The following is a 27,269-nucleotide window of genomic DNA, read 5'->3' on the forward strand; positions in this document are numbered from 1 at the left end:
TCTAATGCATCCTAGCAAAGGATTTAGCATAAAAATTAAGCCCTAATGCAAACTGTGTTACCTGGCCTTGGACATTGGCATGTCAGTCGTTAAAGCTAAATCGCTATTGGGCTGATGATTAGCATTTTCTTTGAGACCCACTTGTTAAATCCGGTACTAAAATATCCCTGTACCAACAGCATTTACCTCAAGTGCTCCCAGTGTATTTTCGCTAAAACAAAAATCACACCTATTAATGGGGAATCACATATTCAATGGTATTGGCTTTCATTTTACATTAATTATTACCTATTACATTGTGGTGTCCATGAGCAAGTTCCACCTGATGGTACTTACCCAGGAAAACACAGGCTTGAGAACAATTTGGTCAAAATATCTTTACACCTATTTTAGCACCAGAGCTCATTGACTTTGAAATTTTTATTAAAAAACTTGTGTGAGTCCACCAGTCTGCCTCCCAGTGTCTTGTGCTGAAGTACCAAAATGTTTACTCACAGTCAGGTTGATGAGAATGAAATCTTCTGCCAGTTTCATGGCTTCCTGGCTTTCAACGAACACCTTCTTCACGGCTACAAAGGAAAAATGCATTTAGTGAGCCATGACACCGCAGAATAACATTCTTTCAAAGTGTCTCAAAGTTGTGGTCTTTCATTTCACAATCGCTATTATGTTCACAAGGGTTCAACAATGTAAAAAAGAAAGTAATGAAGTTGGAATGGACAGAAGTTTCTGAACTTCAGTACATTTGCATTCTGTAGCGCATTGTACTCTTAAATTAATAATCACTGGTCAGAGCTTGGCCAGGACAGTTCTTTGCCACTTCCTGTCAAACAGCCCAGCTTTGCTAAGATTGGTTTGTAAGAGTCCCTTTATTTGCTTCTGTAGACAATGACTCTTGTGACTTTATAGACTAACCATGTGAACTAGATTGACATAAGACACTAACTGGGTCACTAAGACTGGAGCAGTAAAGTTACTTGGTTTGAGAACTAGCATGGATTAGGAGTTGAGCACAAGCTGTGCTCCTGGACTGAATCCAGCAGGCACCATTAGTGACCACTAAAAATAAGGTGATGCGTTATGTACCACTTGCCAAATATGCTGGACTTTTCCCACTGATATAGAGTACAATAACAAATTAAAAATATCATATACCAGGAACAACTTCCAAAGAAAATCATGTGTAACTGGTCAACTGGAATGTTCAACCAGTTTGCATACTGAAACCGTAAATTGTAAATGAGCCCTAGTGTTTAACATAGACAAGACAAAAGATAGGAATTTTATAGCTAATCGGTACACTGCTGTTGTGGCATTCTATGGACAGTAGCTTTGGTGGAAGAAATTAATTATCCAACCCACAAATGTTTGAAGGTTAGTTAGGCCCATATTTATACTCTCTTTGTGCCGAATGTGCGTCAAAATTTTTGACGCACAATCGGCGCAAACACTGCCCCATATTTATACTTTGACGTCCGACCCGCGGGCGTCAAAGTTCCACCATGTGCGTCATTTTTTAGAAGGGGGAACCAGCCTTGTGTTAATTATATGCAAGGTAGGCGTTCCCTTCCAAAAAATGACTTTAAGGCCTGTGCGCCTTATTTATACTGTGACGTCATTTTGACGCACAGGAGGGGGCAGGCCTTAAAAGACGTCGCCCAGCCTGATGGGTGCCGTTTTTTAACGCCTGGGTCAGGGCAGGTGTTAAGGGACCTGTGGGCTCAGAAGGAGCCCAGAGGTGCCCTCCCATGCCCCCAGGGACACCCCCTGCCACCCTTGCCCACCCCAGGAGGACACCCAAGGATGGAGGGACCCATCCCAGGGAAGTTAAGGTAAGTTCAGGTAAGTATTTTTTTCGTATTTTTTTTGTGGCATAGGGGGGCCTGATTTGTGCCCCCCTACATGCCACAATGCCCAATGACCATGCCCAGGGGACATAAGTCCCCTGGGCATGGCCATTGGGCAAGGGAGCATAACTCCTGTCTTTGCTAAGACAGGAGTCATTTCAATGGGGGTTGGGCGTCAAAAAAAATGGCGCAAATCGGGTTGAGGCCAAAATTTCGCCTCAGACCTGACTTGCCCCATTTTTTGACGCCCAAGCTCCATTTTCCCCTACGCCGCCGCTGCCTGGTGTGAGTCATTTTTTTTTACGCACACCAGTCAGCTGCGCCGGATAACGTCATTCAATAAATAAGGCGCCCGCATGGCGCTTTGGAATGGCGTTAGCCGGCGTTAACATTTTTGACGCACAACTGCGTTGGCGCAGTTGTGCGTCAAAAAGTATAAATATGGGCCTTAGTCTCCCTAACTGTTCACTTAAAGGGATTTCACAAGAGAGAATCCTGCCTGACCAAAATTATCCTGCGTTCTGAGCAGGGGCCATGTTATGTGAGGATTTGCCTCATTTAGAATTACTGGCTTGCATAGTCCTGGTTCAATTCCTTTTTCTCATAAATGTTTTGTGTCCATGACTTTTCCTCCATTCTTTTCCCCTGGCTATCTCCCTGAGTTCTGTGGTCCTCCAGGAATCTTTGTTATCGCGTGCCCCCTCTTTGTAATGTATATACAGGGCCTTTGCCTCATACACTTCTTTTGCTTGGCCTTCTACACTTACATTGACAGTCCTCGGCTTAATATTTAGGTGGGAGGAGACCCATCTTCCTTTGCATCTTTGTAAGTTACTTGGGTAGGTCTTGGAGTGGATGGTTTTGCCATTGACCCAAATTCAGTTCAGATAAAACTTAGGTGGGGTGGCAGCAACAGGGAAGATGTTCGAATTGACATGTGCTGGCCCAGTGAGATGTTCACTTTTCCCTGTAGTCTTTTTATCTTTGCATGAATGTCCATTTTTACTCTGTCTACTCTGTGTAGCCTCAAAGCTCTGCCATTCTGCTGTGTTGCTTTTTGATCGCCTTAAGAAGATTCTATAATTACTTAATGACAAAAGTAAGCAATTAGCACTGGCAGAACTAATTGGCTTCAGGCTGAAGTAAGAAAGATCTTTTTCCATGGAGCTTACCAAACACCTACTTCAAATGTTACACTTTGTACAGAATTAGGTATCTCAGCTTGTAATTGACCCCTTAAATTCAGTTGTGCTTCACCACTTCTGTATGCATTGCACTGGCTACTGAAAGAAGCTCTGAATAGATTCACAACTGTGTATTTCTCATTGAACTATCTATGATCACTCAACCTCATTTATTCATAAGCATATTCATGCTTCAATCCCTTCTATATCGCAAAACATATTCTCCAGCCAATTTACTGACCCTCCAGTAAAACTAAAAGTATTTGGTTAAGTGGTAGCATTTTTTAGGTCTGGTGTTAGTCGAGATTATATAAAATTATATATATAATATTCTTACTCACTGGGGCTTTCTGACAGCCCTTTCCATCCATTGGTTTGTTACTGTCATTCACATTTTTCTTTCGGACACAACAGCATCCAGCATTGGATAGTGGGTAAGTCCACTTCAGCCATTGGCTACTTCACCGCAAGTGACAGCATTATGCCCTTTCACAAAGATCACATACACAGACCAGGTAATACCCTTTAGTACCAGGGACTATTATGACAGTGTGTGCTTTCTGAGACCCAAAAATAGTTTTGGTTTTAGCTAATTATCCTTTTTTTTAGATTTATGAGGGTCCAGCAGCTTCCCTAAAAACAAAGTTTTGCAAACATATCACTAATTAGACATTGAGAATACTGAGGCCCTCATTTAAACTTTGGCGGGCAGCAAGCGCCGCCCGCCAAGTTGAATCCGCCGGGCGGCCGCCAATGCGGCCACACTCCCGTGGTGGCTATTTGGAGATCCCCGCTGGGCCGGTGGCGGAAACCTAGTTTCCGCCCGCCAGCCCAGCGGGAATCTCGGCCGCAACATGGGAGCCGGCTCCAAATGGAGCCGGCGGTGTTGCAGTGGTGCGACGGGTGCAGTTGCACCCATCGCGATTTCTACTGTCTGCTATGCAGACAGTGAAAACCTCCATGGTGCCCCTAGGGGCCCGCGACTCCCCTTTCCGACAGCCTTTTCATGGCGGTTCATACCGCCATGAAAAGGCTGGCGGGAAGGGGACTCGTAATCCCCTGGGCAGCGCTGCCCTGGGGTATTACAACTGCCGGGACCAATGTGGCAGGAAACCGCCAGTCCCGGCAGTGCGACCGTCATAATCCCATTGGAAGCACCGCCAGCATGTTTGGGGGGTTTTCCGTCGCAACAGCCCTGCCGGTCTTTGACAGCCAGGGTTGTAATAAGGGCCAAAATGTCTTGCAGCTAATGACAAACTTTGCATTGCGTGTTCATTTTTAGAGCCATCCTAGTGGAATTATTTTCTTTCTCTCTTTTGGCCATCTCATCTCCTTCTTCATCTTTGATTGAATTCTGAAAACTTGTCTGTTCAATGTAGCATTGTAGGGCAGTGCACTTGCCCATTACTCTAGCGCCAATATCACGGTGAAGAAGCACTTTATGAAACTCCATAGCATACAAGAAAACATGATTACGTTGGGGCAATCGGTGGAGAAGGTAAGAGATTTCCTGTGAACTCTACAGAGATTGCACATTAGAGGTGAAGAAGAGCAAACAACTCAGTTTCACTGCAGTCCATCTTCTTGCCCTGTGATGTATGTAAGGTTCACACTGCAACAGAATAACATCAGAATACTTTGTTGGAAACCAGCGTGTGTGTGTTAGGAGTGAGCAAAGTTCTTTTTTGTGGTCTTAGGGTATGTCAAACAAAATATATTAAACAAACGTAAAGACTGCGAAGGTCAACTTGAAGTGGACTTTTTTCTGAAAATCAAGATATGTTTGAGTGTTTTTCACACATGCTTGGTTTGTGTTGGGTCACTTAGCTGACCAAGGTAGGCATTCTCATAGGAAAACGTATGAGGTACAAGTGCAGCTTGGCTATAGGGTAGTTGTGTAAACAGCTAAGTAGGGCATGTATGCACACAACATCATGGAGAAAACAAGAACCTTTGCAAACTGCAGATGAGCCAACATCCGGGAATTCGGAAAGACTGCGCTTGCTTAATAAAGACAGCCTGATTCACAAAGGTAAACTTACACTGTTGCGTAAGTTTATGTGTTTTTTGTTTTGTTTTCACAAACCACGCGTTAACAGGGCCAGAATGGGAACTCAAAGCAGCCATGGCGATTTTGTCAGAGCAGCCCCGGGGTCGGTTGGGGGAAGCACTTCTGCTTTTGTTACTGGGGGACGATATTGCAGCACAGCTGCAAAACCCGCCCCGCTGCTACAAAACCGGCCCTCACTGCTACAAAACCGGCCCTCACCCTTCCACCCTGCTGGTGAAACACCCCATGCCCACTAGGGCCAGTCTGGCCATGAGAGTTAATACTAAGTTTAGACTACAGAGAATCTGCAGTTGGGGCGGAGAACTCCACACATAAAAAGATGTGACAGGTCTATCTTTTGAAGTGCAGAGTTCTCCGCCCGACTGTAGAGTCTCCAGAGTCGTAAAATGACTGTTAGTAAATTTAAACTCGTAGTTTGTCAATACCAAGAAAATAAGGAACTTACACAAAAGTGTGAGTTTACATTTGTGAATCAGGCCCTTAGTGTGAGTGTGGTGGTGTTAACATGGGACCCCCAGAATATCCTGTTCTGACTAAATCTCTGAAGAAGCTTTTTCTAAACAGGCTAGCAGGAAAGTAACACTTAAATTCGGAGGGGTTTCCACTGACCATAGAAATATTGTCATTTTACAACCTAGATATTTTGAGTTTTTCTCTCGTGTTACATTCTCTACTCCAGTGGTTCCCAACCTGTGATCCGGGGACCCCTGGGGGTCCGCGAAGTCTTCTCAGGGGGTCCACGAGAGCCTAGAAAATTAAAAAATATTAATAAATATTGACAAATTAGGTCCCCAACTTCCAGTAATGACTCAGGCGGGGGTCCCCGGATCCCCATGATGATTCAGTGGGGGTCCATGGGTTCCACTAATGTTAAAGTGGGGGTCCACAGAAATCAAAAGGTTGGGAACCACTGCTCTACTCATTTTACATTGTTCCTTGGGTCCATCATGACAAGACGGCTTTCGAAGGCAGTGGCAATGAAAACTGTCAATCAAATTTATATGTGTCTGGCTAATGTTTTATTGAAGCTTCATACTTGTGGTTATATTCAACAGAGTTGACTTTGTTAATGACAATGCTGTGTCTTGTTATTTACTTTGCAATGCATGCACACCAGATAATGGAGTGTTGAAAAGCTCTGGCATGCTAATTGGTACTAGTGTGGCTTTGACTCCGCCCTTTTCCTGTGTCCAAAGAAGGGAAGGTTTGCAAAAAGTGATGTTATGACAGCATTGTTAGGGCACCATCTAATGGTAGCACCAAATTACTGAGAAATGCCTTAAAAATGTGTTTGTTGATTGTATTGGAAGCATTCCAGGTGGCTAAATCCTATTTTATCTAGAGCACAAAAAATACTTACACCCTTGTAAGTATGAAGGGGACCAGTGACTATATCTAAGACCATTACTGACCAATAAGCACCTCCCAACCACACTAATGTCCTGCCCTGCCACCTGCCGCACCATGACACTGCCTAGATGAGCGGCTCCTCTAAATCAAAGCCACAAACATTTTTGGGAAGAGACAGGTAAGCATAAAGGTACAGGGTAATGAACTCAGTAGACTAAAGGGTAAAACATAAGGAAAGGGTAAAGAGGGAAACAAATTGGAAAGAGTAAGGGTAAGGGGATGCAAGAGCCCTGTAAATAAAAAAAGAAATTGCGAAAAAGGTTTACATTGAACAAACAATAACAACACCAATAAGAAAACGGGGAAGGACGAAGAGGTATGGGGATACCCTAGAACATAATACTTACAATAATAATTAAACAAATAAGAGCTTTAAATTGTGTTAGACCAGAATTATAAACTATAAATGAATGAAACAATGTAAATAATATAATCTCAGTCGTATTCATACACTGACACAATCGCAGCCACCTCGAGCCAGCAGATGGCAGCTCCCTGCAGTGCCAGCATCTATGTGCCTGCCAATGATCTGCTTACAAACAGATGCAAAAAGTACTCGGAGAAACCAAAATAAAACAAGACAGCCTGTTCTGGGTCTAGAGATCCAGGACAGACAAAGAACAGAAAATTCCCTTTCACTTTAATGTCAGCTGTAAGGAATTCTTTTCACTCCAAATTGTTGCTCACATTTTAGCTTCACCGCATTATTTGGTGTACATTTCTTTGTTTGCAAATTCATCTAAAAGTGCAGGTAGAATTACCTAATTTATAGTTAAGAAATCTCAATAAATATAATCCAAAATAGTCTACCCTCATTTTTATTAATGCTTAATTTCGAACCGTAGTTTCCATTTAAATTTCCAAGCTGCTAATGGAACCTGTTCAGTTGTGGAATCATTTTTTAGCTATCATTTCACAGGCTCCAGCGCGAGTTCTTACCTGTAAAACTGCCACATTGATGCTTCCATGCAAGGGCCTGCATTATATTGTACACACACATCTCCAGAGCTGTCGTTTCCCATCGATTCCTCTCCTTCTACACAACTTTGTTAACTTGTAATATGTTATATTTACATCCTGCTCCAAGCCCATTTGTAACTTAAATGATGCTTTTAAGTCTTAGTAAATATTTCTGGGTTTTGCTCTTTGCAACAAATTCACTGTCGCTGTTTTGGGGCAAACAGTATTGTAGAAATGTTTTTGAAGAAATAGCTTCCTATTGAATTGTTACTGGAAGATATGTCTATAGATGAATGTGGATATTTTCCAGCAAACAGAACTGCTGAAGGTTTTTTTTTCTTGATTTTTTGGAAAAAATATATTGTTTGTAGAAGGGGAAATCTCTAAACTCTCATTTCTAAATCTTGTACTTTCTTCAAGCAGCACACCCCAGAATATGGCCGAGGGGTGACTCAAGGAATTGAACTTCCATTGGTTACTCTTTCTCTTTCCTGTAAGGCCTATTTGTGTGGCTTTATAGTGGATTACCACGTTTCCTCTGAGGCGCCCATTTGCAAATACTGGAGAAAGGGACTGTGTTAGACCTGGCATCCTTGGCGTGGTCTCCCCTGTCTTTTTTAGGGTCCAGTGCAAATGCTCTAGCCCGCTGTAGTCTCTCTGTGGGCTTTTACCCAACACCACCACACGCCCATCAGTTTTGTGTATTCCCTCTCTGGGTCAGACTGACAGTTGGGCTGTTTGTAAATGTCCTCTAGACAGGGAGACAAAGGGAGCTGGAGTGTAGCCTGCATGTCATGATGGGCCATCTGAACTAGAGTGGAGGGAGGAGTGGTCACTTACACCTGAATGGGCTGTGCCTGGCTTCACACAATGCAGTCTCCAACCCCCTAGTGTGATTCTGGAGCCAGGCCTGGGCAAGGCAGGATCTTGTGAACAACAGAGACTTTCCTTTGAAGTTTGCCTACTTCAAAGGCAAAAAGGAGTGGACTCAAAACCCCAGATTTTTAGATTTACTTCTGAAACCAAAAGGAACCTCTGCAAAAGAGAAGAGTTGAAGAGCTGAGGAGAAGTGCTGCTCCTGCCTGTCACTGTGCTTTGTGAGACTATCCTGCAGTTGCTGCTTTTGCCTGAGGAAGGGGACGAAGACTGGAATTTGTGGTGTATTCCTGCTTATGAAGAATCTCCAAGGGCTTGGACTGAGCTTGCATCCTGTTTTGAATTCTCAGGGCCATCAAAGACTTACTCTGGCAGCACCTGGACTCTCTGCTGAGACTCCTGCCCTGCCAAGTAGTGCCCTATCCAGTACCTTGGCCCTTGAACGGTGAATCTGGTAGAACAAGGACGAAAATCCACTCATAGGTATCCGTGGAGGGAAAATTTGATGCACCACCTGCAAGGTTGCTGAAAAATGATGCGCCACCCGCCTCACGGCTGATTTCAACACATCGCCTGCATCGCTGCTCGAGAAACGACCAACACCCACTTGCGGCTGCTGAAAATGACACAAAACCCATGCAGTGCGGTTTTTCCATCAACGTGCAACCAGGACTTCTCATGCGTTGTTGCTGGGTGGCAAAGTCATTGTGAACCTGCGTGGATCCGAGGTGCCACGTCAGGAAATTGACGCATTGCTCTCTTGCGGGAGAGAAAAACGATGCATCGCCTAGCCAATGGGAGAAGAAACGAAGCACAGCCTCACTTGCGAGTAAAGAGCTTTATGCATCGCTGACTTTTACGAAGCACTCTCGCCCATGCAGCTTCATTTGTTGACCCAAACCAGGTACTTTGTTTAAAAACAACATTTCCATTGTTTTCTATAGAGTAAGAATGTTCTAAGACATGAGTCAGTGATGACATAGTAAGCAAGAACACAAGCAAATTCATCCATTTAGGGCCGTCAATAATGTGAAGGTACTCTAAAGTTGAATGCCAAAGCTGGATGGATATTGGCCCCTTGTCCTACTGGCATACCAGATGCAGGTTTACGGAAATTCCTGGGGACGCAGTCTTATAGTCATCTAGTCATTTTCAAAGAGAAAAAGAGGGAGGGGTACTTATCCATTACACCAGACGCACTGGCCCTGCACAGGATAAAACATGATAGCATTTTTTCTGTCCGTAGTACTTGGAAGGTCCCAGCCGGGATACTGAAACCATGAAGGAGAGGGCTTCCTTAATTACCGAGATTGATAAGCCAGCAAGCTGAAGGGGAGTAGCTAGTCCCATCATCCTTGTTTCCCAAGAGTGGAAGCCCGTTGAGCCAGGAGTGAAGGAGGCTCCCCCAGTAACTATGGGGGTCATTCCGACCCTGGCGGTAAAATCCGCCAGGGCCGGGGACTGCGGATGCACCGCCAACAGGCTGGCGGTGCATCCCTGGGCATTCTGACCGCGGCGGTACAGCCGCGGTCAGAAACGGGAAACCAGCGGTGTACCGCCGGTTTCCCGCTGCCCTGGGGAATCCTCCACGGCGGCGCAGCTTGCTGCGCCGCCATGGGGATTCTGACCCCCTTACAGCCATCCTGTTCCTGGCGCTTTTGGCCGCCAGGAACAGAATGGCGGTAAGGGGTGTTGTGGGGCCCCTGGGGGCCCCTGCAGCGCCCATGCCAATGGCATGGGCACTGCAGGGGCCCCCGTAACAGGGCCCCACCAAGATTTTCAGTGTCTGCCATGCAGACACTGAAAATCGCAACTGCACCCGTCGCACCCTTTTCACTCCGCCGGCTCCATTCGGAGCAGGCATCCTCGTGGAAGGGGGTTTCCCGCTGGGCGGGCGGGCGGCCTTCTGGCGGTCGCCCGCCCGCCCAGCGGGAAACTTAGAATAACCGCGGCGGTCTTCTGACCGCGCAGCGGTATTCTGGCGGCTCCCGCCGGCCCTGCAGTTACCGCGGCCGGCGGGAGTCAGAATGACCCCCTATGTGTTGGATGATCCTAGACCCATTTTACAGCAGCTGTATAAGACTCAACACCCTTAAGAAGGGCCACCTAATGTTCTCTGTGGAGGTTCAACACTTGTCTATTTATGAATATTCCCCATTTAGGGACTTTCAAACACTTAACCATAGTAGGTGCTCCTTGAGGAAAAAGTCAACACCACCCCTCTAATACCATAATCCAGGCATAGGCACAAGAGAATGTGTTTTGCTCACTTGTGATACCACTTATGAGGCAAAGCATACCATCATCTCCTCTCACTCATGGAAAACCATGTCCTTAAATTCAGCAAAGTTGTCATCACCATCGGACCCATTGGTGTGACAGAAAATTACAGCTGACCCAGTGCTCCTCTTTCCACTTAGGGAGACCCACGTTGTTGTTTTTTGTGAACAGAACTACAAAATACAAAAAAATAAAATGTTGCAGCTCTCCGCAAAATACACTTGTTATTCTTTTCCCCTGCCCTCCTCCCAGTTCTTGCTTCCTCCCGGGGTGCCCCCCAAATCCAGAGCAAGTGTGGGAAGCACAGCCTAACCTGCTTCAGTGTCCTGCAGAAGCCCAGTGGTGTGTGTTGTGGGAGCAGCTCGCTTCCCTTCCTCCCTCACATAGAAACTAGGCCTATGGTTCCCCAAGGAGTCTAGATTGAGGAGACAGTGGTCAGAATCAGTTGTGTGAATGCACTGTGGAAATCTATCAACCACTACTTGAGAATGCCATTACTAAACCATAACCTTTAAACTTCGTCTCAGGGAAGATGCCTGCCATTACTGTAGATAGCGGGCTAGGGTATAGTTGGATCATTTCAGAGACTCCCTCTCGGGTGGGGGTAACACACAGTGGGAAAAAGGAGGAAATACAGCAGGAAAACATGTGGGCAGGGGAGCTAGGCCCTCAGTGTTCTCCAGGTTTCATCTCATATTTGCTGCCAGCGGTCCCCCGAGCTAGTAGGCCAGGGCAGGTGACTCCCACCACCCAGCCACCACAGTTCTCCACCTAACATTCCCCACACTGTTACTCTCTGACTCCATGACCCTGTACTGCTGTCTGATCGTGTGCTATTTCCCATCCTTCCACCCGGAAGCCATCCACCTGTACCTCTGACAAGAACCACAGCCCCAGAATTCCTGCAGGTGGGGGCATTCCCACATCATATGACAAAAACTTGTATTTAAGGTATAGCATTTGAGGCAGAGCCTGGGCTCTCCTCTATAGATTAGGGAGACCCAAGTTAATGAGGGTTTACCAATGCCTTCTTTAGAACAATGGTCAATGCAAGAACAAACAATTCCATCAGGCTTTGCATTGTGGAGAAAAGTGTGGGATGCCATGGTACAGTTCTGATGTGTGAATGCCCTAACCCCAAGCCTTGCCTTACCTTGGCTGTGTTTGCAGTCTTCGAGATGGTGGATGATCATCACTGGCTTGTTGCTGAAAAGTAATAAAGGTACAATATAATTTGTGACAGGATAGCCAGGATTAATATGCCATATTTCCTGTAAAACCCACTGAATTGAGCTAGTGGCTCTCTATATATAGGCATCATTTCATGAACAAACATAGGCCTTAAAACATATAGGGGCTTTGTCAGAAACTGGGCTATAGGCGACTGCATTATATTGCCAGCTTAAGGAGGGCAGTCAGAGGTAACAGAAGATAGTGACAAGGAAACACAGATAATCTTTGAATTCCTTAGTACCCAGTATTGCCTGCCAGACCTCATAACACCCGCCACTTGGGCAGTTATTGTCAATTAAAAAGACTAGAGGCCCACAAGAATTCTGAGGTTCATACAGACCAAAACATGTTCTTTGAAACCATACAGACTTCATCAAAAAAACGGGCCTAGCTCCATACTCCCTTCAGAGGTTCATGTTTCTCGGAGGTGAGGAACAGGTTCCTTTGAGGAGTAGTTTCACCATCTGCTTAGATCAACCTCTCTTGTTGCTGCCTCAGTGAGAATTTTTTGATGGGTATGGTCACTCACTACTGTTTCCTTGTGGCTGTGGTGACTGTGAATGATTAGAGATATTCAGGAAGAGTGGGAGCACCCAGGTGGCTCAGCAGGAGCCCTAGGCTTCCCCAATTAAAAAAAAAAAACAACAGCCCAAAATTAGCAGAATATGGTTGTTCTGTGAGTAGACACACATTTTATATACACTGCTATCACTGGGGAGAAGGGGCAGAGGAACCAGTAAGCACTTTTTTAAATATAAAACTGACAGTAAGTCTCTTGGGTAATTGAATACATGACCTCAAGACAGCCTACAATTATTTTCTAAAGCACTCAAACTAGAGATATACGCTCTTCAGCTGGATACAATTACTCCTTGTGATCTTTAGATGGATTCATTTTGTGGTCTGTAAAGTGTTAAAGAAAAAGATAAAAAGGAGGAGTCCCCCCAAAATTTTTTGACATGCAGTTTCTCAGGAATTTTAAGAGGCATTAGTGACATCCGGGTGGTTAGTCCCACAACAGTATGACAAGTGATCCTAGGTCTAGCTGATTTAAAAAAAATAGAGCAATCTAATAGGCCGAGTTGGCTTTGCTTCAGTATAAAGGGACTATCCTATGATACTGAGCAATCTGATTGACTGGCCAATACATCAACAGAAATGCTGCAGTCGCCATTACAGGACACAACTATCTGGTCCCAGCATCCTGAGCTTGAAAAAAGATAAGCCATAAGCATACAGAGTAGTGGTACCTTAAATCTTCTGGTCTTTGTGGGAGGCTTGAAAGGGGTTGAGGTACCAGAGGGCGGGTGAGTGTGTGTGTGTGTGTTAAATGAATGTTGGGTAAACATGGCTGGCAGCATTTTTTGCTGAACTGTGCACTGAGCTAAAATGTATTTAATTGCAGATGAGGCTACATAGGCATAGTGTGTATTTTTGTTTCTCACTAGCTCATCATGCTTCTGATAGGAAGTTGTTTTTTGTTACCTGACTGAAGTGGTTTACTTGGAAATATAACCATTTATATTCCTTATGGCGTGTGGCTGTCCAAAGAAATTATCCCGCTTTATGTTTATTTATTTCTGTTTGATCTCTTTGATACACCCCTAATCCTACCTGTACAGAAATTTAAATTACTTTCCTACCTTCTCCATAAGCACAAACTTTGTGTTCTGATGCCCCTCACAACAAATTTGTCCCCTGCCTGCAGAGCACACAAAGAGGTGTGAGGTATTGTATTTGACCTTGACCAACATATACAAAAAGCTGGAACTCACCCAAAGGGTCACCTTCACCTTTCACAAACAGACTATGCAGACCCAACCATCCCCCTGCCATCTACTAAAGGGCAATTTTTCAGGAAATATAATCAGGAGCCTCTTTGTAACAAAGGCCCTATTTACAACTTTGGCAGATGGAAAAGCCCGTCCGCAGAAGTTCCGGCGAGGAGGTTGCTGTCAATGTGACTGCCTCCCTGCCAGGGCCATTAAGAGTTTCCCATTGGGGCAGCGGGCGGAAACCCAGTTTCTGTCGGCTGGCCCAGTGGGAAACGGCATACAGCATTGTAACAGAGCCGGCGGCAATGCTGTACTGCGTAGGGTTCACCAGCACCTGTCGCAATGTTTAGCTAAGCAGATAGTGAACATTGTGACGTGGCTCGCAAGGGGGCCCCTGCTCTGCCCATGCCAAGTGCATGAGCAGGGCAGGGCCTCCCCTGGGGCACCCTGCACCCTGTGTCCACCAGCCTTTTCATGGTGGGGTTACCACCATGAATTCGCTGGTGGAAATGGGGGTCGTAATCCCCAGGGCGGTGCTGCTTGCAGCGCTGCCCTGTCAGATTAGGACTGCCAGCATCACCAAGCCGTCGTGGGGATGAAAACTGGCGGTGCTGGTGGTCTGACCACAGCACTACCACCGCAGCCATAATGTGGTGGTGGGACAGCCGCATTGGCGGCGGTCTGACCGCCATTGCAACCCTGACGGTCATTAGAACATCAGGGTGGTAATGAGGACCAAAGTCTTCAATTCATTTATAACAGGATCCTGGTCACCATCCTCCTCACCTCAAGGTCTGGATCTACACCACTTAGCCAAAATAATGGAGGCAATACACACACTGTCTGGGGAAGTTGTCCTTGCCTTCCATCGTTTGCTATTCCATGACCACGGTCATCAAAAATTGATTTTTCTTTGCTTTTATAATTAAAACTGTGAGGCAAACATGAGGATGAAAATCACCAATCATCCACTCCAGCATCTGCAGAATCTCCTTCTCAATGTTTCCTTTATTTACCCTTTTCTTTTCTTACATTGCCATGCTTTTCAAGTTACTGCTACTTTTGTGCAGAACCTAAAGGTCTCCATGTTTCCCTGTGTATGTATTGAGCCATTGTTCATGTTTGCAGACCCTGAGCTTGACAGCAGTCCTTGCTGGTGGACTGGACTAGTGTTTGCAAGCAGATTGGTTGCCTGATTCTATTGCTATCAAAAGCACTTAATATATCCCTCTCTTCGAATGCAAAGTGTGTTGATATTTTCTACTATCTTGAACCCTCAAATTGAATGCTTCCTCAAAAAGTATCCTTTATATTTCTAAATATCTAAATATGGCTTAGAAAACTGACCTTTACTTGAGACTGCTGATTACTGACTTTCCCTTTTCTGTTAAATAGCCCTATTTATCCTTTCCATCCTCTGCATAGCTCCTCTCTCTGCGCACAACCTTCTCAAAGCTGCATGCATTTTTGCCTTAATCTATATCATTGTTTTTCTGAAAATTACCCATAACTCATTTCAAAGATCACAACCTCTCCCCCCTTTGAAAGTCAAAGCTCTGCAACCTAACACTACCTAATCTCCTCCAGATCCTCAGCTGACATTACCAACCATCTGATTGAACTCACACACTAATTATCCCACCTAACTCCTATTAATTAAGGGTGGGAGATTAACTCCGCTCTGCAGGTAGGGTTCATGGAGTTTTGCTACTTCGTGCTCCGCTTAGAGCACGGAGTTTGGCAAAACTCTGCCCACCTCCAGGAACCTGAGTTTACCGGCACTCACCACCTTCTCCTGATTGTGGCAGCAACACGATCTGGCTAGTGTTCAATCATTCACAGGAAAGCAGGGTAAATGGTGTTTTTGCCTCCTTCACAGACCTCTTGTGCTTCTGTGTTAGAGGCTAGGCACTGTGGGTCAAAGGTCAAAGTCATGTCAGGCCCACTATGATTTGGGCGACTGAGTAGTTGACACTTGCACCACTGACCACACCTCTGCTCCCTCAGCTGCAGTCACAGGTATGGCCAGTATCGGGAATGGGGCCTGGAGAGAAAGCTGCCCTGCAGTGGGTGACTGCACAGTGTCAGCCAGGCACCCGGATCACTCCTTACAGTGACTTCCTTCAAAGGTATTATTGTTCTTGCACCTTCCTGATTTGAGTTGTTCTTGTCCAAAGCGAAGCCATTGTCTGCTGAGTTGCCAACCCCCAAGCACAGGCGTTTCAATGCTAAGAACTCACAGTCACAGCAAGCCAATGAGGCTCAGAGCCAGAGAGTCCATAAAGGCGATCGATTGGGTTTACGTCATCCCCACATCCGATGGGGGCTCAATTTGAATGTTTTAATAATTTTGGTGCAAGGCTCAGTATGTTACAGTCGCTGTAACACAGGTGAGTTCACCTACAGGGTAGGATAGTTTGCATGTTTATCTTTATTATGATTATTTTTGAGGTACCACTACCCTTACATTTCCAAACTGCACTGTTAGACAATTTATGTTACTCAACTCATTTGACGTTTGAAGGATGAAATACCGAGCCTGCAATGCTGGGATTGCACGTCACCACTTGAGATGACTTGATGATTTTGTCAGAAGTGCGGATTTAGCTCACTGAGCCTTGCTGCCATAGCCTGTTTCTGAATGCCACACTGTTAGCAAATAAGGAAACCAAGACAATCTGAGGGATAAGACACCTTGTCCAAGGGCCAGCAACTAGTTTCCTCGTGTCTGATCTTCTCATACCTGGCAATACACGTTACGTTATGGCTTTTAATTAGCGAATTGCATGCCACCATTACCCTCAAATGAGTATTATTTGAATGTGATAATGTTAACCATTTTATACAGGACACCAAGAAATGACTGAGTGTGTTTTTGAAGTGCTTTTGGTGGGCAGAACTCCATGGAATTTCACAGAGTTTTTTGCAACTCTGTGGAATTCTGCGGAGTACAACTCCGCCAGTTCTACCCACCACTATCGTTATTTGAATCTGCCACAAAGACACTGAACTAAATGCATGGAATGGTGTCCTAATCATAATATCCTAATAACCAACAATATCCAGTAACACTGGACTAACCACCAATCCTGTGTTCCCGAGCAGGCTGCTGCCAGCATAAATCACTTCAATGCCTCATCAGGGGTAGTAAGCACTAAATAAATGCAATTACAACACTGCCCCCCCCTCGGGGGGTGCGGTGTGTGTGTGTGTTTATAGAGGTTTTTGCTGTGCATTTTTACTGAGACTAGCAAGCAAGACCTTCACAGTTCCTTCATTAAAGTTCTAAAGATACCTCTCCAGTTAGATACAAAAGCCTCAAAAATTCTTTCACAATTCTTCAGTACTTCAAGAGGTTACTAGGTGTCCCTCTAGGTTACTAGATTCCTGACCCAAGACTGCAGTACCTCAATTCATTACTCTAGCCTTCCGTTGAGTCAAATGCAAAACGCTGGAAATTCAGTCATAAAGCTCTAGTATCTCAAGCAGTTACTATATTTCCCTCTCCAGTAAGGTGAAAGTGCCTAAAATGACCTTCACAATTGTGAGAGGGTGTGGCTTTAACATGCAGGTTTGCATACGCACTTTATTTTATTTTATATTTATTGTGATTATTTTCCATGAGATAAATGAATTTGCTGAAGTGGTTTATGATACTATGTCAATATTGTTGATTCTAATAAAAATCTTGAATTGTACTGAAGTATGTTACAACACCAAACAAGATATTATCAGTCTGTGGTAAATACAAGTGCCTTCAAATGTCAAAACATTGGAGGACTATTTTATTAGGCGGATGTATACATGTGCACAAATAAAATGTCAGCCATTCAAAGTGAAAGTATCCAGTCATTAAAGTGGTATGCCCTGTGTCATATATCCTCTGTAGTGGTGGTGGGGAGAATCATTTGAGCAACATTTGAGTAGCCCAATGGATAAAAAAGGTTAAATGAAAGCCTATACATGCAAGTATTTTTATTACTTTTTTTTAAAACATGTGACTGGCAGATAACCAAAGCTGATTTTAGGTAAGACCAAAAAGCGCATTTCTAACACCAATAGGTCTGGCTTTAATGTGCTAATTCATGCAAACTGCCATATTAAAGCCAGGCATACTGGCTTTGCTAGTGCTTTTTGTTTTAAGCAGATTGTGCATTTTTATACATACGTGTCTTTATCTGTAAACATATTTCGACATGTATGTGTAGCTTGCACATGGTTCGCACTAAAGCATTAGGAAATAGACTTTGTCTCTAAGAAATTACTTAGTGGTCAGTATGCCATCATGACTTTTGTGAACTAGGTCTACCATCCTCAAGTCCAGTGGCTTGGGGGATGACTATTCTGGTACCCATTTTTCCTTGAGTCATTTCTGAGAGTTTTTGCAGATTCTTGAAAACTAGCATTTCTTCTTTGCTGCCCCCTTTGTGTATCGACTGCTGTTACCAATGTGTCTCTACTTTTGCCTATCTGCATTTAATTTAATTTCACTGAATGTGGCATCTCATGTTGTCTTGCATACCATTTCTTCCATTGAGGAAATGGTAAGGGATTGACTAGCACAGCAAAAAGTTAATTTATTTTTCAGCGAGGGGCAGCTTTTTCTGGATGACAGAGAGTGGATGGATTGAGACATTATCAGGCAAGTAAGCAATTGCATTCTCCATTAGTCTTTACCTAGAATATGCAATGCCTTTTCACAGGAAATGTCGTCCTGTTTTATGTTTGGCCAGAATTACATCTAAACCTACAGGACTGCCAACAATGGTCATTTTGCTGCACAGGTTTGTGTAAATCTAGGCAAGGTGATTAATGGTTGCTACTGCCTTTTTTTAAACCCTAGAATGATTGGCACAGTCCAGTGACCATGTGAAAGGTTGCCTTTGCTTAGTAAGCGCCCTTTGGGGGATTCATTGATATATTCAGAACAAGTGTAGCTAAATCAAGGAAAGTTTGCACATTGGTCTTATTGGTTCAGAAGGACACCTGGTAGAGTGCTGCAAGTTTTGTGTGGTCCGACAGCATTCCATTTGAGAGAAGATGTGACCAAAAAAGTTAATTTTTCTTTCTCCAGTTCACACTCGTCATATTCATTATCAGGCCAGGCATTTCAAAATGATTGTAGACTTTACGCAGTGAGTGTCCTGTTCATCTTTGGTGTTACCAAACAGAACAAAGTCATCATTCTAAATGAAGGAGCCCTACTAACTCCTTCCTAGGTTTTAGCAGATTGTTGAACTCCTGTTTGTGTTGCTTTTTTGCACTACTTTGTAGTGCAAAAGGGCATTCTCACTTCACAAAATGATACATGGAAACATTTCACACTAAAACAATAGGCAAAACTGATGGATTTGCATTTCACATAATTCAGAATAATGTTGTGTCATTTTGCCAAAACTTCACACAATTACGCGAAAGCACATTACAAAACCTTTACACACCCCTACTCTTCTCGTAGTTTCCTGGAGGATCTCTGCCACTGATAACACTCCAAAGCTGAACAGTCCCATGTGTGTTGAGAATGTTTTGATGTAGTAGAACTATACCATGGGTTGAGTTCTAGTTGATTATCAAGGTCTAACTTGGAGAATACACAGACCCCATTGAGGCAGCTGATCATGTTGAACAAACGTGGTCTTCTGTGCCCCTGTTCAGTCCCTGCATGTCTACACTGACACGTGTTTTCTTTGAGTTGCACTTGGACACACCATGATCAGCAATATCTAGGGAGTGGGAATTATTGTCTGGCTTCATGATGTCTCTAGTAGGCTGTTAATTTCTTCTTCCACTTGATGATGAAGGTGAACTGGCACTTGGTGGTGATTCTAGGATACCAGGTGAATGGTTTCATTAATATGGTTATTATGTCCCTCAGCTTTCCTATTCCCTAGAATGGCATTGAACATTTGCTCAGGGCTTTGTGATGTGACAAGGTATTGCAGGTCATCACAGCCAGCCCTATGGGTTGTGACTTGACATTGATGAGAAGGCTCGGAGCTGGTACCTCACCTCTGACTATGCAACTTACTCTTGCAGTGAGGTGTTGTCTGGCATGAGGGTCTCATAGAATGTTCCCATGTTCCTTACCTGGCCTGCATGTGAGAGCTACAGCTGGGGGTTACAGGTCAAGCAAGGTGAGTAGTACACAGACTTTTTTACATGGCATTTATCTTTGTGTGGCAATGCATGGATATGCTAGTCCCGTTACAAACCCTGCACTAAAGTTCTATTATTTAGAAATTATGTGAAATTACCTGTTATTATGTGAAACTCCAGTCCAGCATTTTTAGTTATTTTTTGGCATGGAATGAATCCATCCTCTCACTCACTTTGTATGCGAAAACCCATTTCATGGCAAAAAATAGCACAGAATGGCATGTGAATTGAACAACAGCTGTCCCCATTAACTTTGCTCCAGTATTTCTGACATTTTACATAATATCGTCTTGCGAATTGCCAGAAATTATTCCTGACTACATTGATAGAAGAAAAATCTTGCCTGGGCTAAGTGGTTACCAATTGTTTTGTCTCACTAAGAGCAGCAGCAAGTCACACACATAGCAATGAGGTCCCAGGAGGGAAGGCAAGCTGAGGGATCAAATCTTCATTTCTCAGTTTCCTTACTCATGCACTCAGTTGTCTATTTCTGGGGGAGCTTGTCTTTGCCCAGGCACATCACTCCTTCTCTATAGGGGCGTAACAGAGGACCCTGCAGCCCCAGTGGTGCATCCCCTCACCCCCTTACTGATATGAGTGAGGGGGCTTCAGCATATGTAGCATGGGGCTCCAATTATATTTTGTTATGCCGCTGCTTCGCCACTCCTGCACTCTCTTTTGTCTTCCCTTGTCCTTTCCCACATCCACTGTTCGGTGTCCAGGAGAAGGATGTGACCAAGGTCACAGTGGCTGCAAGGCCCTATGTGTTTCATGATATGCGACACAAAAGAGTGGAAGAAAGGGTGGGTGACAATCCATCATCAAGATGTGATTGCTTCCCAAGAGGAAGTTGACCTTGCATCTGGAACCTCTCATGACACTGGTCAGACATTGAATTACACTGACGGTCGTATAGATAAGCATTGCATTGGTAAGGGTAAAGTGCAGGGTGGTTACCTGATCTGGCTTTTGTGAAGTGCCTCTTCATAGGTCTGGATCCAGTACAGATGGTCTCCCCACCCTAAAGGAGACAGGATTGGAGATGTAAGAATGAGTGGTGGCTTTCAGGGAAGCTCAAAACATATGAATACAACAATGACAAAAGGGGAGGTTAGGAGTGAACTTCAGCTCCACGCACCTGGGTACATGTGGCCCCTCACTTCCTAAGGGTTGAGTGAACTGCCATTGATGGACGCTGTCAGTAACCAGAGTGTATTGGGCTTCTCAGTCCAGAGGACATTTAGCAAATGTGCCCTCATCTCGAGCGTTTATCACAAAAAGCAAAGGTTCTGGCTGTCTCAGGTCTGAGCAGAGGCACCAAAAAAGAAAAAGGAAAGTAGGTGTTGGGTAGTGAGCAGAATGTTAATAGAGTTCCAATTCCCGGAGGGAATGTGGAACTTCGAAGGGGACGGTTGCGGCAGTTAATGCCGGGATGGGGAGTGAGAAGGAAATAAACTAGAGTACTCCAACCCGGTGTCGTCTCCTTTTCAGTGGTGATGAGCAGGTGAAGAGACTCATTCCAGCGCCGTTTACAAGGTAGCGAAAAGTGGCTTACTGTTGTCGAGCCGGGCTGCTCTGTGGGGAGAGTAATCTGTGACCGGTCGTGTTAACAAGCTGGAATTGCAACACGGTTCTACCAGTGCCAATGAGAAGGACTAAGGCGTACACATGTGAGGTACGCACATACAAATTTCAGAGAGTAACTGTGGTGTTAGCACTACGATCACATGTACTGGGCAGCTGTGGAAAGTGAAGTAGGACTTCAAAATGTAAGGGGCAAGCTCATCACGTGTGCCTGGCAACCATTTTGACTGGCTGGGGAGGAAAATCAACAAACCCAACCAGTCGTGAAAACAAATGGAGAACAAGGATCAGTGGCAGCAATCTTAGAGGTGGAAAATGGTGTGTTAACATACATAGACTTGCACACAGGAAGTATAGGAACTTTGTAAGGTACGAAGACAGGAAAATAACATGCAGTAAAAGAACAATATTTCAGTGCATTGTGACAGCCTTTGGAAGAAAGTAAAGGAAGATTGTTAAAAAAAAGAACTTTTATTAAAAAAAATAAGAACAGGACAGCAGAGTGCTTTCAGTATTCAAGTATAACAAATTGTGGTGTATCTATTTTGGACAATGGAGAGGATATTGGCACCCACACCATTTTTACAGATGGCAAGAACACTGCCTGTAGATTGGCAAATACGGAAGGAAACATTTGAAGCATACTTATAGAAGGTGACACTTTTACTTCAAAAAAGAAAAAAAAGCACTGTTAATATACAATTTTGGTACAGAGGTAAGGAACATCTTAAAAACATTGCCCATTGAAGTAGTCAGTATCTTAACGGTGGGGAATCATGGAGTAGAGTCCACGTCTATGGTTGATGGATATGCCTTGAAAATCAGCACAGTGGATAAGAGGTTTAAACCAAGAAAAAACATTGTTCAGGAAAGACATACGTTTTTTCAGCTCACAGATTCCTGGAGAGTCAATTGACGATTTTGTGGCAGCACTACGTACCCTGGCAGCCATTTGCAATTACAGAGAGTTCAGAGAAAAAAACAATACATGATCAGCTAATTGAGAGAACAAACAACAAAGAGATTCCTGAAAAACGTTTAGCCTCAGAGGATCCAGATTTAGAAACTGGTTTGAAGTTGGCTAGGAATTCACAGACCTGCATGCGGGAAATGAATGAAAATGTCAAAACCTCGAAGATCTGGCTATAAAAGCAAAACAGGTGGCAAAATCAACCGTGAAGAGTAGCAAGGTGAATGGATGTGATGAGCATGAACTCCTGTTGTCCAGAAACAAGAACTTCACTAGTGATATAACTTGCTACAGGTGTGGAAGTAGAACCCATGTTGGTAATTCAAAAAACTGTACAGCTGTGAACAAATCGTGTTTCAAATGCGGGAAGAAAGGTCACTTCGCAAGGGTATGTAAAGGAAGCATTGGCATGAAAAATGTGGTGCAAATGGTAAAAATGATTGACAATACCTATGCCACTTCAGATGAAGATGAGAATGTTATCCTTCTGCTCTTGTCTAAGTGTCAGGAGAACAATGGTACTGTGGAGATATCTTCCGTGGTAGCGACACGGAAGAGTAATCCACCATCATGTGTGGTGTCAGTCAACAATAGGAATGTGAAATTTCTGTCTGCTTCTGGTTCCCCGTTCACGTTAATCAATATGGCAGACTTCAAGAACATTGATGATATGGTGGTGCAGGAATCTTATATAAAAATGTTTGTGTATGGAGGAAAACATATAGAAGTTGTTGGAAAGTTTGACGCACATTTCAAATTCGAAGGGAAGTGTGCAGTGGGAATGGTGTATGTGGTTAAGGAGAGTGCAGATCTTTTGGGTTGGGAAGAACAAGGAGAGTTGGGTATCATCCTAGACCCGAATCACCCTAACATGGTCTTATCTAAACATGATAGTGTTTATCAAATATGTACAGGAGCAACCAAGGATTGGATCAGAGATTACCAGAAGTTTTTGCAGAAGGGTTAGGAAAGCTCAAAGGATTCCAGCATAGCATAATATTGAAACAAGGTGCAAAGGCAGTGGCTCACAAGGTGCACAAAGTACCATTGGCACTACGTGCTGGGTTGAAGCGCAAATTGGAGAAGTTTTGTTCATTGCGCATAATAGAAGATATTGAAGGGTCTGAATGGTTGGCCCCTATGGTTTTGGTGCATAAGGCACACAATCCTTAAGACTTTGTGTGGATTTGAGAGACTTGAATGCAAACATTTGGGTGGATCGTCAACCACTTCCCAACATCAATGAAATGTTGGGGAATTTGAAAGGCGCAAAGTATTTCACCTCACTTGACATCTCTTCTGCATATCATCAGGTGGAATTGAGCAGGGATTCTAGACACTACACATCATTTGTGACTCCAGAAGGCGCATATAGATACATACGGATGCCATTTGGTTTGTCATCTACGTCTGCTGTATTTCAGCGTTTGATGAACAGGTTGTTTCAAGGAAAAGAAGGTGTTGTGAAATTCCAGGATGGTATATTAGTATTTGGGGACACAGTTGCCGTACACAATGAAAGGCTGAAGGGTGTGTTGGAAGTGATTAAGTCATGTGGAATGACCTTAAGGAAAGACAAGTGCAAGTTTAAGCAGGAAGGTGTAGATTATTTGGGACACCATGTATCAGAAAAGGGTGTGGAACCCACAATGAAAATTTTGGATGCAATTCGACGTGCTCCTATACCTGCAGATAAAGATCAATTACGGTCTTTTCTAGGTTTAGTGGATTACTATGTGAAATTTGTACCCAATTTTTCAGATATGACGGCGTGCTTACGCAACCTTTCAAAGAAGAATGTCAAGTTCACATGGGACAGTTTGTGTGATGAAAGATTCAAGTCAATCAAAAAGAGCGTAGCTGATGCGCATCCCCTCAAGGCTTTTGACATTAATGGCACATGTGTTATTACAGTTGATGCAAGCAATGTAGGACTGTTGCTGTACTTATGCAAGTGAGGAGTAATGTAAAGGAGGAAAGTATTGCCTTTGCATCTAGAACTTTGAGGGGGGCGGAGTACGCATATTCTACGATTGAGAAAGAAGCTTTAGCTATGTGGTGGTGTGTTGAACATTTCAAGAGTTTTTGGTGGGGAAAATAGTTTGTTTTGAGAACTGATCATAAACCATTGGAAGATTTTTTTAGCACCAAGGGTGAGGGCAGGGCCACAGCCAGTATTGCGAAGTGGCAGTATAGACTGCAGGAATTCAACTATAAACTGGAATATATTCCGGGTGTGAAAAAACAAGTGGCTGGTTGCTTGTCCAGATTACCTTTGTTAGAAAGTGATGATAAATCGGAAACAGTGGATGAATTGGAAATAGTGTGTGCAGTAAATGATGTTAGGGATGTTTCTAAGGGAGCCTTAACTGAAAAAGAGTAATTAAGTGCATTTTTGGATGATGGTGTTGCAGGAAGTCAGGAGCTTCATCCTGGGAGGATGGCCCAGTGCAAGGAACACACCAGAAGATTTAATTCCCTACAAAAGAGTTGAAGAGGAGGTGTCCATTGTTGGAAATATTATGCGCAGAGGTAATCTGTGAATAGTCCCTGACATTTTATGAATGAGAGTGTTAGAATTGGCACACGAAGGGCATCTTGGTATTCATGCTATGAAGTACGAGAGAGGACTTTTTGTGGCCTGGGGTAGATTGAGCAATTGAGCGTTATGTGCGCAACTGTTGCATGTGTGTGTTGAGTGACAAACCTCAGGTAAGTATCCGTCGCCAGTAGAACCCATTGTGGTTAAGAATGTACCTTGGTCCAAGTTGGCGTTTCACATCCCAGGACCATTTGGAGTAATTGGAGGTGCACCTAAGTATGCTTTGGTGATGGTGGACTACATGACCAAATGGCCAGAAGTGAAGTTTGTAGATTATGTGAATACTGAGGTAGTCAAGAAGTTCTTCAAGGAAGTGTTCTTGAGAGAAGGTTTTCCAGAAGAGATTGTCACTGATAATGGAACACAACTTGTTTCTAAAGAGATGGCACGTTTTCTGGCTTGTTTAGGTATAAAGCACACTCTAACATACCTGTATCATCCTCGAAGTAACAGGCTGGTGGAGAGATTAAACCGTGTTATAAAGGATATTTTGCTGTTGGCATTGGTTAGTGGGTTATCATGGCAGGAAACTGTTGAAGACTTGCTGTGTGGGTTTAGGACAGCATCCCATATCAGTACAGGGATATCTCCGTTCACATTATTAAGGGGTAGAATAGCTGGCTCAAAGTTAAATTAGCAGTGGATGGCTAAAAAGAAGGTTGATGTAGACAAGTTGGGTAAAGTGGTGGATGTGAGATCAGCTGTACAGGAAGGGTATAGAACGAGGAGCCCACAATGTAAGGGTCTTGTTGTTCAAGAAGGGGATTGGGTGAGAATAAAGAAACCGGGATTCATGTGCAAGAGTTTATTTAGGTTTTCTTCTCCTGCCAAGGTTAGGAAAGTCCTGGATCATGTGGTTGTGTTGGAGAATGGGAAGAGATGGAATAAATCTTTCCTTTCTGTTGTGCCAGAATCTAAGAGAAGTTATGTCAACGGGAGACTGGGCATGGAAGCGAGTGAGGATTACATGGAGGAGTGTGAGGATAGGGGAGTGTCAGGGAGGATCAGGTCATGTCCTATGAAATTCAAAGGTTACATGGAACATCAGATCATATAGTCAATCACATGCGTAGTTATATATATATATATATATATATTAGTTTATCCATGTGCAGTTATGTATATGTTAGTTTTAGGTATTTTTGTTCTCATTTTTCTGTAATTGTGAAGGAAGGGGGGTATGTTGGGTAGTGAGTAGAATGTTAATAGAGTTCCATTTCCCAGACGGGAATGTGGAACGTGGAAGGGGACAGTTACGGCAGTTACTGCTGGGACGGGGAGTGAGAAGGAAATAAACTAGAGTACTCCAACCCGGTGTTGTCTCCTTTTTAGTAGGCCTGAAGTGGAATCGTAGGATGTTTGCGGAGGAAACAGATTATTGCCACGGCTGCCAATGAGTCACCGGATTTGCTTCTAGGGTTATCTATGCTCAGCTTCTTCATTTTCTCCTGTCTGTTACATGTGCAAGGGTTGCTTGCTATAAGTGGGGGGATGAAACTAGGGGAGAGAGATAGAGAGAGAGAGAGAGAGAGAGAGAGAGAGAGAGAGAGAGAGAGAGAGAGAGAAAGCGAGCATGTGTGTGTGTGCATCTGTGTGGGTGCGTGTGTGTGTTTCGTAACACTGCATTTCGTTGCAGGCTACCCGCTGTTGACTAAATGAGGTTTGCCACTTTCATGAAAACTCTTCCAGACCTGCGTAACACAAATTATGCAGTGCTTAATTCTTACATTAAGCTCATTTTTAAGTGCTTCAAACTTTGGCAGAAAGGAGAAAGAAGGCAGAGAATAATGGCAAGCTTTAGCTTTAGTGTTAAGGTGAGAAATGCACATCTCACAGTCCTGCGGGATGCAGAAGGGTTCACAGCAGAACAGTCCAAAGAACTTTGTTCTGTATCAGACTGTATTAGAGAGGTGGTGTATATCTCTTTTACAAAACGTAAATCCCCAGCCTAAGGCTGAAATGCACAAAGATACTGTGTGTGCCTCCTTCAGAGAGCATCAGCACACACAGACAGAGCACAGCACCATCACAGTGGGCCTCTTGCCTCCATAATGCAAGAAGGGTGCCTAAAAGTACCCGAGACATAGTGTAGCCCCAGATCGCACCCATTCTGACATTCACAGACCAACCTCAGGGGCCGGGGTGCAGGGTACACATTAGCATGCACTTAAGATCCCCCCCTGGATGCACTGACAGTACCTGTATCTATGAACCCTTCGCATTCATTTTGAGAAACACTAGTCTTCTACATGGGTAGTTCTGAACATGTATGAGGGAGAACACGTTACACGCTAACCGGTGCCTTCTATTTACCCATGGAC

The 27,269-nt window shown here is 44.0% G+C and overlaps 1 protein-coding gene across 1 annotated transcript in view; it reads right to left on the reverse strand.

The window, feature by feature from the left end:
- Positions 1-27,269, reverse strand: part of LOC138261017 (anterior gradient protein 2 homolog) — a 74,899-nt gene that overhangs the window by 18,333 nt on the left and 29,297 nt on the right. Inside the window, exons 3-5 of the mRNA XM_069209622.1 lie at positions 20,750-20,813; positions 11,782-11,834; positions 496-569 (exon numbers count right to left, since the gene is read on the reverse strand). Of these exons, the coding sequence (XP_069065723.1) occupies positions 496-569; positions 11,782-11,834; positions 20,750-20,813 (191 nt within the window). The remainder of the gene's footprint in view (positions 1-495; positions 570-11,781; positions 11,835-20,749; positions 20,814-27,269) is intronic.

The sequence above is a fragment of the Pleurodeles waltl genome, chromosome 10, assembly GCF_031143425.1.
Source record: "Pleurodeles waltl isolate 20211129_DDA chromosome 10, aPleWal1.hap1.20221129, whole genome shotgun sequence".
In the NCBI taxonomy this organism is placed as follows: domain Eukaryota; kingdom Metazoa; phylum Chordata; class Amphibia; order Caudata; family Salamandridae; genus Pleurodeles; species Pleurodeles waltl.